This window comes from Oryza sativa, chromosome 2 (genome assembly GCF_034140825.1).
Source record: "Oryza sativa Japonica Group chromosome 2, ASM3414082v1".
Classification (NCBI taxonomy): domain Eukaryota; kingdom Viridiplantae; phylum Streptophyta; class Magnoliopsida; order Poales; family Poaceae; genus Oryza; species Oryza sativa.
In genome coordinates, this window is record NC_089036.1 from 30,023,105 (window position 1) to 30,041,556 (window position 18,452).

The 18,452-nt window shown below is 53.9% G+C and overlaps 2 protein-coding genes across 2 annotated transcripts; both read left to right on the forward strand.

Moving 5' to 3' along the window:
- Positions 1–1,231: 1,231 nt before the first annotated feature.
- On the forward strand, positions 1,232–13,586 carry LOC107280023 (LOB domain-containing protein 12). The gene is made up of 3 exons (XM_015769048.1): positions 1,232–1,368; positions 6,476–6,500; positions 13,326–13,586. Exons 1-3 carry the CDS (start codon positions 1,232–1,234, stop codon positions 13,584–13,586), a joined length of 423 nt encoding a protein of 140 aa, XP_015624534.1.
- A 3,096-nt stretch (positions 13,587–16,682) lies between these two features.
- Positions 16,683–17,503, forward strand: LOC107278218 (uncharacterized). The gene has a single exon (XM_015769418.3). It carries the CDS (start codon positions 16,811–16,813, stop codon positions 17,261–17,263), a length of 453 nt encoding a protein of 150 aa, XP_015624904.1. The 5' UTR covers positions 16,683–16,810; the 3' UTR covers positions 17,264–17,503.
- Positions 17,504–18,452: the final 949 nt, after the last annotated feature.

Sequence of the window (18,452 nt, forward strand, 5' to 3'; positions counted from 1 at the left end):
TAGCCCTCGGGGCCGAAACGGGAGCGGCCCGACCCCTCGGGGAGACAGAGGGAGGGGTGGCCACGTCACCCTCGGGCCCGACCCCCCCCCCCCGAGGGGGTCAGGCCATGTGGGTGACCGCGGCTACCCAAGCCTCTAGTCACGATACCCCCGGCCCCATGTCACCGACATTTATCTATAAGGAATTTACATAAAATATTCTAATTAATAGATACAATTGCCTTCCCAGGACTCTATTCGTGCGTGGCAATCATCTTGAAATACATTAACTTGAACCCGATGTCGCGTACGATTCGTATTGTCGGAATCGGCTGTATCGGCTTACTCAACCCGACTCAGACCCAGCTGATCCTAATCGTAGCCGATTTGGACTTCAGCCGATTCCTGCTCTGTTTCCGAACTCGATCTCCGCCTCCAACTTTGCTTTGATCCAATCTTCTTTCCTGACATAGATGTTACCAAATTTGGTTGTTAACAGCCCCACATTGTCAAGATGCCACATCAGCACCCTCCCTCTTCATTCTCCTCTCCCTTCCTCCTCCTCTCTCTCTCACTCTTCTCTTCTCTTCTCTGGCAAGCCAGCGGCGCTGCTGGGGAGGAGGCCGCCGGGGCGAGGCGAGAAAGGAGGAGGCGGCGGCTGCGACGCGAGAGAAGGCGAGGGCGGCGGCCGGTCACGAATGGTGTTGTGTCACCACCGGCGGCGAAGCGGCCCCGCAGCGTTGGGCGATGAGGGGAACGGCGGAGCAGGCGAGCAACGACGGAGCGGGCTGATGGCGCGCAGGCAGGCGAAGCGGGGCGACGGCGGGCGGAGCGGCGACGCACGCGAAGCAAGCGGGGGTGGCAGGGTGGCGGCGGGTGGAGTGGGGTGATGGCGTAGGAAGGCGAAGTGGGGCGACGGCGGGCGGAATGGCGATGCGCCCAAAGCCGGCGGGGCGACGGCGCAGGCTGGCGAAAGCCAGCAGGGCGGAGCAACGACGCGCGAAGCCAAAGGGGCGGATTGGGTGGCGGCGGGTGGAGCGACGGCGCTCGAAGCCAAAGGGGCGGAGCAGCGCGGCAGCGGGCGGAGAGGTAGCAATCCGCCGTCGGAGCCGATCCCCACAGCAGAGGCGCGTCTCCTTCTCCCACGTTGTCGTTGCCGCCGCCGCCGCCACGTGGCCCGTCACTGACCGCCACTGTCATTCGTATAAGCGTTTTATACGTGTGTGAACATTAGATAGAGAGGATTGGGACGATGTGCAGTGGGTCGCCGTGCGCGTCGTGCAAGCTGCTGCGGCGGCGGTGCACCAAGGATTGCATCTTTGCGCCCTTCTTCCCGGCCGACGAACCCCACAAGTTCACCATAGTCCACAAGGTCTTCGGCGCCAGCATGTCACGAATCAGTGAGATCTCCCTTGGCGAAACGCCAAACTGGGCACGGATCGAGCAATTCGGGAGGAAGAAAAGAGGAACTGAGTAAGAACAGAGTGGAGAATTGACTTGGAGAGGAGGTTGGTGATATTGTATTTTCTTATTCGTTGCCTACGACCAGCGCTTCGGCAAAGTATATAAAGGTTCCAGCTAGTACACAGCTCACAACTAGGCCTTCACTCACGCACCAGCCACCTTACAAGGCCATCAGGCCCAAATCCCAAATAGAATAGTGAAGCCAAGCAATAAAAGACTCCTGGAGTCTAACAATTCCCTTCCCCTTAAGAACCTGCTTGACCCCAAGCAGTAGCATCAGGAAAACGTGTCCGGAGTTGGCGCAGGTTCTCCCAAGTAGCCAGCTCCTCAGGCATGCCAATCCACTTGATCAGCCCACAGGGAACAACACTCTTGCCACGTTTAATCAGACTTCGACGAAGAACCGCTTCAGGCTGAATGGTAGATTGTTCGTCAGAATAGTTGAGAGGGAGATCAGAACTGACCTGGGTGCCTGGTTTGATTGCCGCCTTGAGTAAGGAAACATGCACCACCGGATGTATCTGACTAGTAGCAGGTAAATCCAAGCGGTAAGCAACAGCGCCAACCCTTTCCAACACTGTATACGGTCCAAAATACCGAAAGCTCAGTTTCTGACAAGATCTTCGGGCAACAGACATCTGTACAAATGGTTGCAATTTCAGATAAACTCGATCTCCAACAGCAAATTGCCTCTCAGAACGCTTCTTATCAGCCTGACTTTTCATCCTCTGTTGAGCCCTTAGTAATTGTTGATGTAAAAGTTCATTCATATGAGCTCTCTCTTGGAGCCAAAGCTGCACATCCGGCACTGTACTTGCACCCACATCCACAAGGCCAAAATGTGTAGGCTTTCTGGCAAACAAGACCTCATATGGAGATTTATTCAGCACATTGTGGTAGGAGGTGTTATACCAGTGTTGAGCCTGGGACAGCCAACTGGACCATTTAGATGGAGCAAAGTGAACTGTGCATCTGAGGAAACCTTCCAAACACTGGTTAAGCGCTCAGTTTGTCCATCGGTTTGTGGATGGTAAGAAGAGCTCATGTTAAGTTTGACATCCGCTAGTTTGAACAGCTCCTGCTAGAAAGCACTAGTAAAAATCCTGTCTCTGACAGAAATGATAACCTGAGGCATCCCAAAGACATCATACACCTGCTGGATAAATGCCTAAGCAACTGTATAAGCAGTAAAAGGGTGTGCAAGAGGGATAAATTTAGCAAACTTGGAAAATTTGTCCACGACTACCATGATTGTGTCATATTTGCCTGACTTAGGCAGTCCCTCTATGAAGTCCATACTGACAGTCATCCAAGCTTGCATAGGGACTGGCAATGGTTGCAACAGACCTGGAGACTTGCAGTGTTCAACTTTGGCCTGCTGACAAGTAGTACACTGAGCAACATATTGCTGCACATCCTTTTGCAACCCTGTCCATGCAAACAGATTTTTGATTCTCTGATAGGTAGCTGTAACACCAGAATGCCCACCAACCCCACTGTTGTGTAATGCAAGCAAAACTGCCTGTTGTGCTTCCTTATGATGCCCAAGCCATATTCTTCCTTTGTATCGAATTACCCCATTAACCAACTGGAAGTGGTCACATCCTTTAGGCTGAAGGGGCAGAATTTCCAAGAGCTGTTTAGTTTTTGGATCATGCTCATTGACGGAGCGTGGGGCTCCTCACCGGGAGACCGCGCTGGCCCCCCTTTGCCGGTTCGGCCGGGGACTCTGGGTGAGACTCTAAGCTCCCAATCTGTGGAAGGTTCGCGAGACAGGAAGCACACAAGACGCCGGCGATGTATACAGGTTCGGGCCGCTCAGAAGCGTAATACCCTACTCCTGTGTTTTGGTGGATTTGTGTATGAAGGAACTACAAAGTATGAGCCAGCCTCTCCCTCGTTCTAGGTTCCCAATCTGGAAAAGTCTCCTCCTCCCTCTAAGTGGGGAAGATCCTCCTTTTTTATCTTAAGGGGATACCACATGCACCCTTTTCATAAATGGACGGAGATTTGTATAGTTGCCGTCCGAGTCACCTTCTGATGGGACGGTCCACAACTACCTCCACTTTCGCCGGGAGCAGATGCGACGTGGAATCGTGGCTGTCTGCTGACGACATGACCGGTGTCAGACCAGTCATGTCGGTCATTCTTGTCCACCACGTGTCAGCTTAGCAATCTATATGTTCGTCCTTCTTCACACAACATCTTGCCTGTAATGGTTAGGATGAAGCCTGGCATATATTTGACCAGGGCTAACGTGCCATCTCTGGGAGGTAACACGCTAGCTCCAGCTGGGGACAAGCGCCTAGAAGCCCTCGTCCTGACGGGATGGGGCGAGGTGTGCGTCAGATCGCCTGTCGCCACCTAACCCGCGATCTGACCGGTCTGTGACTGGTCACAGACCGGATAAATGAGTGCACTGCACTGCGTTACATGCAGCGTGACACGCTCAGCCAAACCGCAATAAATGTGGTTAGGTGAGCCCCGCTGTGCTCACCTAACCCATACACACAGAGCAAAAAATCCACGAGGGGTCAGGGCGCCTCGACCCTCGGGGCTGAGGCGGGTGCGGTCCGACCCCCTCGGGGGGACTAAGAGGAGGGCGAACACATTACCCTCGGGCCCGACGTCCCCCGAGGGTGCCAGGCCACGTGGGCGATTGTGTCTGCCTCAAACCTCTAGTCATGATACTCCTGATCCCATGTCACCGACAGTAGCCCCCGGCGTTATGCCAGGGCGATCGCCCTCTTTAAGGGAAGCGGTTGGGCGTGACGCCACTCCTAAGGCCCGGTGACAGGCGGGACCGGTCTCCTCAATTGGGCAGAAACCCAACGGTCACAAATCACGCACATCGGCAGTGGTAACTCGGCTGTCAATAATGAGCGGTCTCTTCGAGACTGCCACATTACTCGAGTAGCACACGAATCTGGACATGGCGATTCATTTCGTCTGGAGATATGGTAACGTCGCTTCGGTCGGCGAGCGTAATTAACGCACGCATGATATGATCTATCTCGACTGCCACAACCGCATATCCACCTCATGCGCCGCAAGCGGGCGAATGGGATTAGTGGAAGCGTGGGCGCGAGAAACGAGGGGGCGAAATAGTGGGCGCGAGAAGCGAGGAGCCGGGCACAGCGCTGGCAAGAGTATAAAGGCACTGAGGAAGGGATCTGTTTCCTTCCTTTCGCCATTATTCCCCTTGTCTTCGCCGCTTGCGCCCTAACTCCTTCTTTCCTGTGCCCTACCTTCGCCACACGCGCTCGCTCTTAATCTTCTCTTCCTCCGGCGCCATGGCACGGGGCTCCGCTCTGCTCGATGGTAGCGTGCTGCCGCCTTCCCGCATTGTGAGCGAGAGGCAGGCTGGGCTGGCGCGCCGTTTCATGCCGGGATCTGCCACCGGCCGGGAGATAGTCACGCTGGGCGAGGGACGCCCGGCGCCAGACTACCCGGGGCGGTCCGTCTTCTTTCTCCCCTTTGCAATGGCAGGGCTGGTTCCGCCATTTTCTTCTTTCTTCATGGATGTTCTGGAGTTCTACGATCTCCAGATGGCGCACCTCACCCCCAATGCGGTGATGACTTTGGCCATCTTCGCGCATCTGTGCGAGATGTTCATTGGGGTGCGCCCATCTCTTCGGCTGTTCCGGTGGTTCTTCACCGTACAGTCGGTGTCGCCGCCATCGGTAGTTGGTGGCTGCTACTTCCAGCCACGGGAGCCGGTGCTGAATCGCTACATCCCCTGCGCCCTCCGCAAGAAGTGGGACGACTGGAAGAGCGACTGGTTCTACACCCCCCTTGCCGACGAAGCGCGCCTCCGACTTCCGAGCCAGCCCCCGGCGCAGGCCTCCAGCTGGCGGGCGCCGGTAGATCTGGGGGATGGCTATGACGCCGTCCTCGACCGCCTGGCGGGCCTGCGATCCCAGGGGCTCACAGGGGCCATGGTGTACGGCGACTACCTCCGTCGTCGGATTGCGCCGCTCCAGCGGCGCGCTCGGGGCGCCTGGGAGTACACCGGGTCCGAAGACTTCATGAGGACCCACCAGGGAGTGAGATGGGACTGGGCTCCTGAGGACTTCAAGATATTGGTCCAACGGGTGCTGAATCTCAACTCCGTGGAGGCGTCCCTCATTCCCCAAGGAATCCTCCCCCTCTGCAGCGATCCAGACCGCGTCTCCATCCTGACCATTATGATGGCGGTCGGGGCCTCAGAGGAGCGAGCTCCAAAGGGCCACGACGGCGCAGGCGGGAGCCGCAGGGGGAACAATCTACCCCGGGAGGGGGTCGTGCTTCTGGGTCCCGCGACAGGGGCCCGGGGAACAGCCGCCCTGCCGAGTGGTGACGACGGGGAGCCGAACCCACGCCGTCGAGCTCGTACTCCACCGCCCCCTCCACGCCAAAGTCCTAAGCGGGGGGAGGCACTCGAGAGGGTCGAAAGATCCGCGACTTCACCGATTGCGGGCGATGGAGAAAAACGGCGAGATGGGGAGCGTCGCCTCCTCGTCTACGGTGACGGCAGCACGCCCCAGGGCGCGCTCCAAGCTGCGGGCGCGCTCCTACGTCACCCGCCCGTCGCCCATGACCCGGAGTCTCCAGCCCAACGTTGGCTGGACGATGTGGCCAAATTGGTCATGACTGCAAGGCAGCGTCTAGATGCTGGTGGGCGGTCCTCCGCCACCAAGGCCTCTGGTGCTGCTACCACCGGCTCCGCGTCGTCAAGACGAAGGGCGCGGCGAGCGGCAGCTGCCGTTCGCCATTCGGCCACCACTCCTTCGTCGACTCCTTCAACCCGGGAAGATCTGCGTGGGGGGCCGGACGCCCGCACCAGCATCGAGCGGCGGCGTAATGATCGACGTGCTACCCACGCAACGGAGGGCGCTTCCTCGTCCAGAGTGTCACCTCAACACGGACGCGGGAATCAGCCCTCCGTGCCCCCGGTTGGTGGTGTCGGCTGTAGAGCCTTTGTGGCGAGTCTTCGGAATGTCCGTTGGCCCCCAAGGTTCCGGCCCACCATCGCCGAAAAATATGATGGCAGCGTCAACCCCGCCGAGTTTCTCCAGGTCTACACGACCGGGATTGAGGCCGCCGGGGGTGACGACAGGGTCATGGCGAATTTCTTTCCCATGGCCCTAAAGGGGCAGGCGCGGGGTTGGCTAATGAACTTGCCACCCACGTCAGTCCACTCCTGGGAGGATTTGTGCCAACAGTTCACCATGAACTTTCAGGGCACATATCCGCGCCCAGGTGAAGAAGCGGACTTACACGCAGTACAGCGAAGGGATGATGAGTCACTTCGCTAATACATTCAGCGGTTCTGTCAAGTCCGCAACACCATACCATGCATCCCTGCACACGCGGTAATCTACGCGTTCAGGGGGGGCATGCGGCACAACCGCATGCTCGAAAAGATCGCCTCCAAGGAGCCCCAGACTACCGCGGAGCTTTTTCAGCTCGCGGACCGAGTGGCTCGCAAGGAGGAGGCCTGGACTTGGAACCCCTCCGGTTCCGGTGTGGCAGCTTCGGCCGCCCCTGGATCCGCCGCTCAGACAGGGCGGCGTGACAGGAGGAGGAAGAAGAGGTCAGTCCATTCCGATGACGAGGGTCATGTCCTCGCCGTCGAGGGCGCTTCGCGGGCCACCCAAAAGGGGAGGCCTGCGAGCGACAAAAAGAAAAAGGCCGGCGCTCCCAGCAGGGAGCGCCCAGCCGGCAAGTGGTGCACCGTCCACAACACCTCCCTCCACGACCTCGTGGACTGCCGTGCGGTCAAAAGTTTGGCTGAGCGAACGAGGAAGTGGGAGGAGGAGAGGAGGCAGGAGCGCCGAGAGGGCAAGTCCCCGGCGGTTCCTTCCGGCAATCGGCGAAGTGAGGCCAAGCAGAAGGCCCCCGCCGAGGACATCGATGACGGCGATGATGGCCTAGGTTTCCAAGAGCCTGGGGCCACCATTGCCACTGTCGATGGGGGAGCGTGTGCTCACGTTTCTCGCCGGAGCCTCAAGGCCATGAAGCGAGAGCTTCTGGCCGCGGCCCCTACTCATGAGGCGACGCGCCGGGCGCGATGGTCGGAGGTTGCCCTCACCTTCGACCAGACCGACCACCCACCATGCGTTGCCCGGGGAGGACAGATCGCAATGGTGGTTTCCCCCACTGTTTGCAACGTGAAGCTGGGGCGTGTCCTCATTGATGGAGGAGCGGCCCTCAACATCCTTTCCCCCGCAGCCTTTGACGCTATCAAGGCCCCGGGGATGATGCTCCGGCCATCCCAGCCGATTATCGGTGTGACGCCAGGGCACACGTGGCCGTTAGGTCACATCGATCTCCCGGTCACCTTCGGTGGACCCGCCAACTTCCGCACGGAGCGGGTGAACTTCGATGTGGCAGACCTCAGTCTGCCCTACAACGCGGTCCTGAGGAGGCCCGCGTTGGTGAAGTTCATGGCGGCGGTCCACTACGCCTACCTACAGATGAAGATGCCGGGCCCCGGTGGCCCCATCTCTGTCCATGGCGACCTCAAAGTCGCGCTCGCTTGTATGGAGCAGCGCGCGGACCGCCTCGCCGTCGTGTCCAAGCCCGAGGGTGGCGGCGAGAGGCTTGGCACATCCACCCCCGCCGCCCCGAGGCAGCGGATAGTCACGTGCAATGAGGTCCCGGTCAAGGAGGTTGCCCTGGGCGACGGCCCGTCAAAGACCACACGGATCGGTGGTCTTCTGGACGGCAAATAGGAAGACGCGCTCGTCTCTTTCCTACGGGCAAACGCTGACGTCTTCGCATGGAGACCGGCGGATATGCCCGGGGTCCCCAGGGAGGTGATTGAGCACCGTCTTGCTGTACGGCCGGGCGCGAGGCCGGTCCGGCAGAAAGTGCGGCGCCAGGCCCCGGAACGTCAAGCCTTCATCCGCGAGGAGGTGGCGCGACTTCTGGAGGCCGGATTCATCCGCGAGGTCATCCATCCGGAGTGGCTGGCGAACCCGGTGGTCGTTCCCAAGGCGAACGGCAAGCTTCGGATGTGCATCGACTACACCGACCTTAACAAGGCATGTCCTAAGGATCCTTACCCCCTACCTGGCGCGCCAGATGACGGAGCGTGGGGCTCCTCACCGGGAGACCGCGCTGGCCCCCCTTTGCCGGTTCGGCCGGGGACTCTGGGTGAGACTCTAAGCTCCCAATCTGTGGAAGGTTCGCGAGACAGGAAGCACACAAGACGCCGGCGATGTATACAGGTTCGGGCCGCTCAGAAGCGTAATACCCTACTCCTGTGTTTTGGTGGATTTGTGTATGAAGGAACTACAAAGTATGAGCCAGCCTCTCCCTCGTTCTAGGTTCCCAATCTGGAAAAGTCTCCTCCTCCCTCTAAGTGGGCAAGGTCCTCCTTTTTTATCTTAAGGGGATACCACATGCACCCTTTTCATAAATGGACGGAGATTTGTATAGTTGCCATCCGAGTCACCTTCTGATGGGACGGTCCACAACTACCTCCACTTTCGCCGGGAGCAGATGCGACGTGGAATCGTGGCTGTCTACTGACGACATGACCGGTGTCAGACCAGTCACGTCGGTCATTCTTGTCCACCACGTGTCAGCTTAGCAATCTATATGTTCGTCCTTCTTCACACAACATCTTGCCTGTAATGGTTAGGATGAAGCCTGGCATATATCTGACCAGGGCTAACGTGCCATCTCTGGGAGGTAACACGCTAGCTCCAGCTGGGGACAAGCGCCTAGAAGCCCTCGTCCTGACGGGATGGGGCGAGGCGTGCGTCAGATCGCCTGTCGCCACCTAACCCGCGATCTGACCGGTCTGTGACTGGTCACAGACCGGATAAATGAGTGCACTGCACTGCGTTACATGCAGCGTGACACGCTCAGCCAAACCGCAATAAATGTGGTTAGGTGAGCCCCGCTGTGCTCACCTAACCCATACACACAGAGCAAAAAATCCACGAGGGGTCAGGGCGCCTCGGCCCTCGGGGCTGAGGCGGGTGCGGTCCGACCCCCTCGGGGGGACTAAGAGGAGGGCGAACACATTACCCTCGGGCCCGACGTCCCCCGAGGGTGCCAGGCCACGTGGGCGATTGTGTCTGCCTCAAACCTCTAGTCATGATACTCCTGATCCCATGTCACCGACACTCATAACCTTCAGTTACAATCTCCATCCATTTTGGTGAACTAATAGACATGACCAGCACCTCTTCATCCTCAACTTTCCTGGAAAGAGCATCTGCCACCTGATTATCTACCCCTTTTTTGTATCGAATCTTGTACTGCAAGCCCATTAATTTGACAAAAGCTTTATGCTGCATTGATGTGTTCAACTGCTGCTCTCCCAGATGTGTTAGGCTTTTGTGATCAGTTTGAATCACAAATGCAGAGTGCAGTAAATATGGTCTCCATTTATTGACTGCCAACAATATTGCCAAACATTCCTTTTCATAAGTTGACATGGCTTGCGCTTTGACCCCCAATGCTTTACTAATGAAAGCCAATGGATGACCTTGCTGCATAAGCACTGCCCCTATCCCCTTGTCACTAGCATCAATTTCCACCACAAATTCCTGAGAGAAATCTGGAAGTGCTAGAACTGGAGCTGTGGTTAAAGCCTTCTTGACAGACTCAAATGCTTGCTGATGGGTTTCCTCCCAAACAAACTTGACTTCTTTTTTAAGCAGATTTGTAAGAGGTTTTGTCATCAGGCCATAACCTTGAATGAACTTTCTATAATACCCTGCCAGACCAAGGAATCCCCTGAGTTGTTTCAAATTCTTAGGAACTTGCCACATTTGTACAGCCTTCAGTTTCTAAGGATCAGTAGCCACACCTCTGACCCCAATTATGTGGCCCAGATACTCCAATTCCTGTTGTGCAAAAGAGCATTTACTTGCCTTCATAAAGAGTTGATGCTGTCTTAGCAGAGTGAACACCCATCTCAAATGCTCCACATGTTCAGAGAGAGTCCTGCTATAGATTAGAATGTCATCCACAAATACTAGCACAAACTTTCTGATGGCAGCAGTGAATATGGTGTTCATTAACCCCTGAAAGGTTGCTGGTGCATTTGTAAGCCCAAATGGCATCACCCTGAACTCATATAGACCTTGATGAGTCCTGAAGGCAGTCTTATGTTCATCTTGTTCAGCCAACCTTATCTGATGGTATCCTGACCTTAGATCCAGTTTAGTGAACCATTTAGCCCCTGCTAGTTCATCTAGCAACTCATCAACCACTGGCATTGGATATTTATTCTTTACTGTTATGTCATTGAGCCCCCTATAATCCACACAAAACCTCCAAGAGCCATTCTTCTTCTTTACCAGCAACATTGGGAAGCAAAAGGACTAGAACTGGCCTGAATAATTCCCTGCTGTAGCATCTGTACAACTTGTTGTTCTATCTCATCCTTCTGCTGAGGGGCATACCTATAAGGTTTCTTAGTAACCGATTTAGCTGTTGGAAGCAGTGGTATGTGATGGTGAAACTGGCGGTGTGGAGGCAGCTCAGTTGGTTTCTTGAACCTATCTTGAAACTCCTTCACTACAAGCTCAACTGCTGCTGGTAACTCTTGCTTAATATCAGGAACTTCCTCTATTGCACAAAGTTGCACCATCTGTGATATTGCCCCATCTTTATGCAAGCCCTTCAACTGCTTAACAGATAGCATTGTGGTCTGGGAGAGGTTTGGTTTAACTCCATTTAGTGACACCCTATCTCCCATATATGTGAATCTGATCCTCTTCCTTCTCCAATCTATCCACATGGGACTGAATGATTCTAACCATTCCATACCCAGAATCATGTCATATCCCCCCAAATTCAGTACCTTAAAATCAATGGTGAAAGTATGCCCCTGACACCACCATTCCACACCAGATACAAGCTGATTGCACTGCATTTTCCCACCATCAGCAATGGTCACCTGAGTTGCTGGCACAGTTTCACACTGAAGTCCCAACTTGTTCACCACATTCTCTGCTAAAAAGTTGCTGGAACTACCTGAATCTAGCAGTATCAGCAGTTGTTGTTTCTGTATCATCCCATGAAATCGAATCGTCTTCCTTCCCATGGTTCCAGCCACAGCAAACTCAGACAAAACTAGCTCTTCATCACTTTTATGTTCTTCTTCATCATCACCTTGGGAACCATCCTCCTGCAATTGGAGCACTTCAAGCAATTCTTCCAAAACATGTAATTGTACAGACTTAGGACACTTGTGCCCTAGGCCATACTTTTCTCCACACTTGAAGCACTCTCCCCTAGCTCTCCTTGCTGCCTTCAGTGTGTCAAATCTTTCCTCCCACTTGGGTTTCTCCTCAGGCTTCTTAGCCTCCTCTGGTGATGCTCCCAGAATCCCTTTGCCTTGATAAACAGGTTTAATCACCGGCTTGTAAGCATCCTTGTATCCTTCTTTGGAGTAGTTCTTCCTGCTACTCTCCAGCAATAATTCCTCCTGCGTTTTTGCCAAAGATAATGTCAGATCAACCGTTCTTGGTTTGTGTAACTTTATAGTTGTTTTGATCTCAGTTTTTAAACCCCCCATGAATCTAGTAACAAAAAATGTCTCATCATATCTCTTGTTGTAAACTAAGACCCTATGCATCAACTCCTCAAATTTAGTATAATACTCATCAACTCCCCCAACTTGACTCAACCCTTCTAACTCCTCTAAATGTTGTTGGTACTTGTCCTTACCAAACTTCCCATGCACTACTACACACAATTCTGGCCAGCTCTCTACACAGTGCAACTCCTCATAGGTTTGTAACCATAACGCTGCATTCCCTACAAAGTGGAGTGTGGCAAAGGATGACCAAGTTTCATAAGGAACCTGGTACATACTGAAATACTTCTCACTATTAGTTTTCCATAGCTTTGGGTTGTCTCCATCAAATTTTGGGAAATCAGTTTTGGGTAACCTAGATCCACTAGACCTTCCAGGACTCTGCAATCCTCCCATCCCTTTTTCAGAGCAATCCCCCAAATCAAAATGAACTGGCGAGTTGTGAAATTGCAGCTTACCCTTGACCAGGGCGCGCCCCTGGTCCACTGGGGTACCAGTTGCAGCTCCCTGGTGGTTCAAAGCTGCGCCGTGCCCAACGGGCGGAATAGTCACCGGCATAGTTGTCGCCGGCGCCTTTGCCTCCAGCGTGGTCACCCGCGAGGCAACTTGTTCTACAGCTTGACGCAGGTCCTTGATGCCTTCATCCACCGCCGGAATCCACTTCTCCATACCTTGTAGGGATCCCAGGATGGAGTTGAGGCTTGTGGTGAGCTCCGCCACCCTCGTCGTCAGCGATTCAACCTCTCCTTCCACCGCCGCCATGCGCTCCGTCAAGGTTGGATTCGCCTTCTTCCTTGCCAAGCTGCCCTAAAATCCACTGCTCTGATACCAGATTTGTCACGAATCAGTGAGATCTCCCTTGGCGAAACGCCAAACTAGGCACGGATCGAGCAACTCGGGAGGAAGAAAAGAGGAACTGAGCAAGAACAGAGTGGGGAATTGACTTGGAGAGGAGGTTGGTGATATTGTATTTTCTTATTCGTTGCCTACGACCAGCGCTTCGGCAAAGTATATAAAGGTTCCAGCTAGTACACAGCTCACAGCTGGGCCTTCACTCACGCACCAGCCACCTTACAAGGCCATCAGGCCCAAATCCCAAATAGAATAGTGAAGCCAAGCAATAAAAGACTCCTGAAGTCTAACACAGCAATGTTAGCAAGATGCTCCAGCCTCCAGGTATATTAAATCAAACTTCTTCTTACCCAACATACATATATGTGTATATGTCCATTGGCATTGCATGGCCTATGCACGAACACGTATAAGGTCGTCATCAATGGCGGCGCCCACGCCACCGTGCATGCATGCTTGCGTCTGATGCGTGTTTCCAATGCAGGAGCTGCTGGCGCGGCAGCAAGGCGACGCGGTGAGCAGCCTGGTGTATGAGGCGAACGACCGGATGCGGGACCCAGTCTACGGCTGCGTCGGGGCCATCTCCTTCATGCAGAACCAGGTGTCACAGCTACAGATGCAGCTCGCCGTCGCACAGGGCGAGATCCTCTGCATCCAAATGCAGCACCGCGATGGCAATGAGAACAAGAAGAATGTGAGAGAGGAGGAAGAGAGAGAAGATGGAAAAAAAGAGAGAAGGTGCTGACGTGGACACTGACATGTGGGGCCCATATGGGGACCCATACTGACTCAGCTGCCACGTTAGACAAAACCGGGGTCAAAACTACCGAAGGATCTAAAGTGAATGGTTTTGTAAGTTGAAGGATGTCATATATTTGGTTTTGCGGTTGGGGATGATTTTGTATCTCGATGACAAGTTGAGGGACCTTGGGTGTACTTTTTTCGCGAGTTGTGGGCCCTCTCGTAGCGTTGCAGGCCAAGCTGAACGTTTTGGTGGGCTCCAGTTTATAATGGGCCGTAATCACTTTTGGGCCTCCATCTGGCCTATTGGCATTTGACGTCAGATTCGGCCCTGTCGGTTGCCATGTGCTGCACAACAGCTCCATTAGTTTTTTTTGACGAATCGGCACAACAGCTCCATCAGTAGTATAGATGGCCATGTGGGCCGCCCGGCACGGCACGGCCCAGGCCCGGCCGTGCCTGGGCCGAGGCTTGTCGGGCCGGCACGGCCCGACCGACGCACCGGGCCGTGCCGTGCCAGCCCACGTGCCGCACTCACAGCCCAGGCACGGCCCAACACGCCTCGGGCCGTGCCGGGCCGGCCCGAAGGCACGATGGGCCATCGTGCTTTTCCTCAGAATAAGTCTAAATTTTCTCCCTCCTATTGGGCTGTGACATTGTATAGCTAAAAAAAGTCTATTTTACCTCCCTCTTCTTTGTGCTGTGGTATATAAATAGCTAAAATAAGTCTATTTAAGGTCCCTATTCTTTAGACATTGACATTTATATGTCTATTTTTAGTCCCTATACTTTGTGTACCGGGCCTGGCCTGCCAGCCCATCGTGCCGGGTCGGCCCGACCGTGCCGGGCCAGCCCAGCGTGCTGGTGGGGAGGCCCAGGCACGACCCGACAGTCGGGCCGGGCCGGCACGGGCCCGACCCAAGTCGGGCCGTGCCGTGCTTGGGCCGGGCCAAAAAGGCGTGCCGTGGGCCGGGCCTTCGGGCCTCGGGCCTTATGGCCAACTATAATCAGTAGCTTACCTTAGCTGTACTCTTTTCGGTCTTCAGTCTTCAGGGAGAACATCGGCTCTAGGTCGTCAACACACTTCCGTGTTTCCGGAAGAACACAATAGGTGTAACCGTGTAAGAGCAAGTTTAATAGTGTAGCCAAATACTATCTCTAATTCATCTATAGCCAATCTAGTAGTTTATTCATACAATATTTACATACTACACTATTAATATCTAGTCCCACCTATCATAAACACACTGCGTTTTGGAGTCCGTGCTATAACTGGCTACAAATTTGTAGCCCGCTGCTCTTCTCTCTCCTTATTTATCTCTTTAAAATATCTTTGCAGCTGGCTTATATCCTGCTATTGTACCTGCTCTAAGAGCAAAGTATATACTACTAATCAGCAGCTTAAAACGTACTCCTACTCAGTGCTGCATGTACTCAAATGCCATTAGACTCAAAAAGTCCAAAAGTAAACCATCCCCTTTTCTTTAATTATACGCACACCTTGTGGCTCGTGCTCCAAACAAAACGTGCTACTCCTGCTTTTCACTCATCGGCCCAACACGGACACAAAAAGGCAAAAACGACATGGCGCCACGCCACTCACCCACACGGCCGTCAGTCCCAGCCCCCAGTCCACCACACGTGTCCCCTTCACTCACGCCCCCTTTCCCCTCCATGCGAAGCCGTGTCTCCTTCACACACACACACACGCACGCACGGTCGCGGTCGTAGGTGAGCGGCCGCGCATGCCACGCCCCGTCCGCCCTCGTGCCGAGCCGCGAGATTCCGCAGGGCGCACCGGCGCACGTACGACCAACTCCGTCTCCCGTGGTAGCCTCGGCATGAGAATACGATTATTTCCTCGCAATCTCGCATCGCGCACGCGCGCGCGCCATGTGTTCGGCTCCGGCCGTTTCGCCGGCTCACGGCGTACCTAACCGCGCGCGCGCGGCCACCATCGATCGATCGCGACTTTGCGGATCGCGCGAGCCCCCGTGCCTGCGTTGCGTGCGGCTCGATCGATCGGCAGGTGCGTGGCATGCGGTACGTGTGGCTCTCCTGTGACCTCAAGCTCAACGGTTTGACTAATCGATCCAAGACTCTAATTTATGTACGGACGGATTTTTCCATCGATCTGCTTGAAAAAAGTTCTGGAATGCATGCATTGTACGTCAAGAGGGAGATTGTCAAGGATATGATCTGACGTGTGTTCTTGCTGTGGTGTTACGTGTTAACGTTCGTTGAGCTGAATATATGTATGCATGAAAACTGAATCGAGAGGACAGCAACACGAAAATATTTGGGTTGTTGGTCGGGACAAAGACGTACACACCAGCTGGATATCAGAGTATCCACGCACATCATTTCATAGTATTTCAATAGATATACTAGCTCTTCGCTGATACGCACACAGTTTATTATTCAAGTTCATGGGGTCACAAGAATCAAACTGTCTGCAGCAACTGGCCTCATGCCGGTACGAACAAACTCCATCCACCTCCCCATATACCGTGTGCCGAGAGATCTCCTGACAGATCCGTCATGCCAGTACATTTGTTAATGGCTCTTTTGAGTTTTTAACTAGCCCTGCCAAACTCCTGCCAACTCGCATGTTTATGGTTAACTGCTGCGCTTAACCCCTACAAGTCCACTCACTCTGCTGGACGAAACATCACTATTCTATACGTAATCTCTACGCAGTTACGTAGAACTGAGCAGGGCGCACGCACGGACGCATGCCCACTAATTAATTCACTCATGTCTACTAGTAGTAACACTGTCAGCAGCTGCTGTTTGATCTGCTTGGTCGATGACCCAACCAATCACGCGGCGAAATTTGGCGTGCAGGCTGGCCACCCGTTTCACATTTTACACGGACACGTCACACTGCCCCCCCTGGCTTCACTGGCTGTTTGCTTGTCCGTACCGGCTTCACATCGCGTGTTAATTAGTGGAGTAGCAGCTTAATTAAGCTACTCCCCGCGCATGTCGCTCTCGCGAAAAGGCTCGATTCAAACCTACCTTCCTGCCTCGTTCCTCTCCCCCGACACCCGCGCGCGAGAGCTATATATACCCCAGTTTGCTTCGCTTGCTGCCACTTGACCAGCAGCAGCAGCGGCAGCCGGCAGCGGCAGCATCAAGCAGAGTATAGCTCGCGATCCAGGAGGCCGTACAGAATCGATCGCAATTCACACACGCACGTAAAGGAGATCGAAGATTCGAAGAGAGATGGAGGGTTGTGCGTCTTCGCCGGAGAGCTACGTGAGGATAGGGAGGAGGTGGCGGAGGCGGCGGCCGCCGGCGAGGGGGTTCCGGCTGTGCCCGAGGAACCGGTTCTCGGTGCGGCGGCTGCGGGCCAAGCTGCTCACGTTCCTCGGCCTCGTCGGCCGGTACGTGCGCCAGCTGCTGGCGGTGAGGCGGCCGCGGTCGTCGTCGTCGTCTTCGTCGTCGGCTGGAGGCGGCTGCTCACGGAGCAGCAGCACGAGGTTCCTCGTCGGCGGCGGGAAGCATCACGTCGACGGCGGGCGGCGGACAGTGCCGCCGTCGTTCATGCGGTCCAACTCGTTCTACGCGCAGGCGATCGCCGACTGCCTCGAGTTCATCAAGCGGAACTCAGTCCCGGTCGAGGACTACGCCAGCTCCAGCGGCAGGAGATCATCGGTAGACCTGACAACAATCTGATCAAAGTCTGGAATGGCTGCAATTTTTTTTGGAACAAAGATACAGATTAGTTAAAAGGTTGTAAATGTGTGCTTCGAATGAAGTCTAAATTAAGATGTGAAACTAGTTTTTGGATTGACGACACTCATGTCTTAATACACATGAGGATGTAATTAACAGGGCGTGAAATGTGAGCCGCATAATCTGAATTTTTTTGCCATGCTCATTGGTTCAAGATAGATATTAACACTTGTTTTCCAACTGCCATCTGTATTAGAGTAGACCTTAATTTTGTGTGACAAAATTTTTCTTCCACGAACGGCCGTCTAGCCGTCCAGGTCCATGGGATTTTATTCGATAGAAAAGGACGGGGCAAGAATAATACAACTGAATATTCAAATACGTGTTAACGTTTCAGACTGTTACAGATATACTTTCCATGCAGCGATTTCCTTCAAAAAAAAAAAACTTTCCATGCAGCGTGCATGCTCTCTCTTTTTTTAATGGTGCATGCCAATTTCTTTGTTCTGCCGTGTGAGTGTACTCCATTTTCTTCTGCTGAAAGTAAGTGTCGATGGAGAGTCAGTTTGACGATATCTGTCTTTTTTTTTGGCAAAAAAATTAATGCATGCCCAAATGGATGGGGTTAATTTCTCACCAATTACAGAAAGTCAGAAACACATAGCTAGTCTGGCCAAACAAATCTTTGCGTCTCACCTGTTACTGATTTTTCTTATCGGCTTAATTTGTTTGTCACTAGCTGTTCTGTGGACAATGCTGGTTTATCTTTGTCAACTAGTTAGTGAAAGCACGGGAGCAGCGGACAGCCGGACACCGACACTGCTATCGATCAGGTTTTTCTTTGTCTGAAAGTGCCATTGCATCATCCTGAAAGAACTGCATTTAAAATTTTCAATGATGTAGCGTGAATAAATGGTAAAAATGCTGAAGCTGAGACAAGGCTGGGTCATTAGCCAAAAGCCCACGGGTAGTAGTAGAAAAGCCCGTTGCTACAATTAGTATCGTGGATTTGGTCGAGAGAAAAATCTGCTCATGGGCCAGCGGCTAGTGTTGTTTATTCTGGTCCGTTTGAACGAAACGCTGCCTCTGAATTTTTTGTTTACAGCAAAGGGATCGAAAGCGAGATTTGATCGGCTGCATGAACAAAAAGGATTAAAGCAGTGGGCAGTCGGCAGCATGTTCCTGTGCT

Coding starts and splice junctions, on each gene's coding strand:
- LOC107280023 (XM_015769048.1), top strand. CDS start 1,232: ATGTGCAGTGGGTCGCCGTGCGCGTCGTGCAAGCTGCTGCGGCGGCGG. Junction 1,369..6,475: donor AAGGTCTTCGGCGCCAGCAT/GTCACGAATCAG, acceptor ATATGATGGCAG/CGTCAACCCCGCCGAGTTTC. Junction 6,501..13,325: donor ACCCCGCCGAGTTTCTCCAG/GTCTACACGACC, acceptor TTTCCAATGCAG/GAGCTGCTGGCGCGGCAGCA.
- LOC107278218 (XM_015769418.3), top strand. CDS start 16,811: ATGGAGGGTTGTGCGTCTTCGCCGGAGAGCTACGTGAGGATAGGGAGG.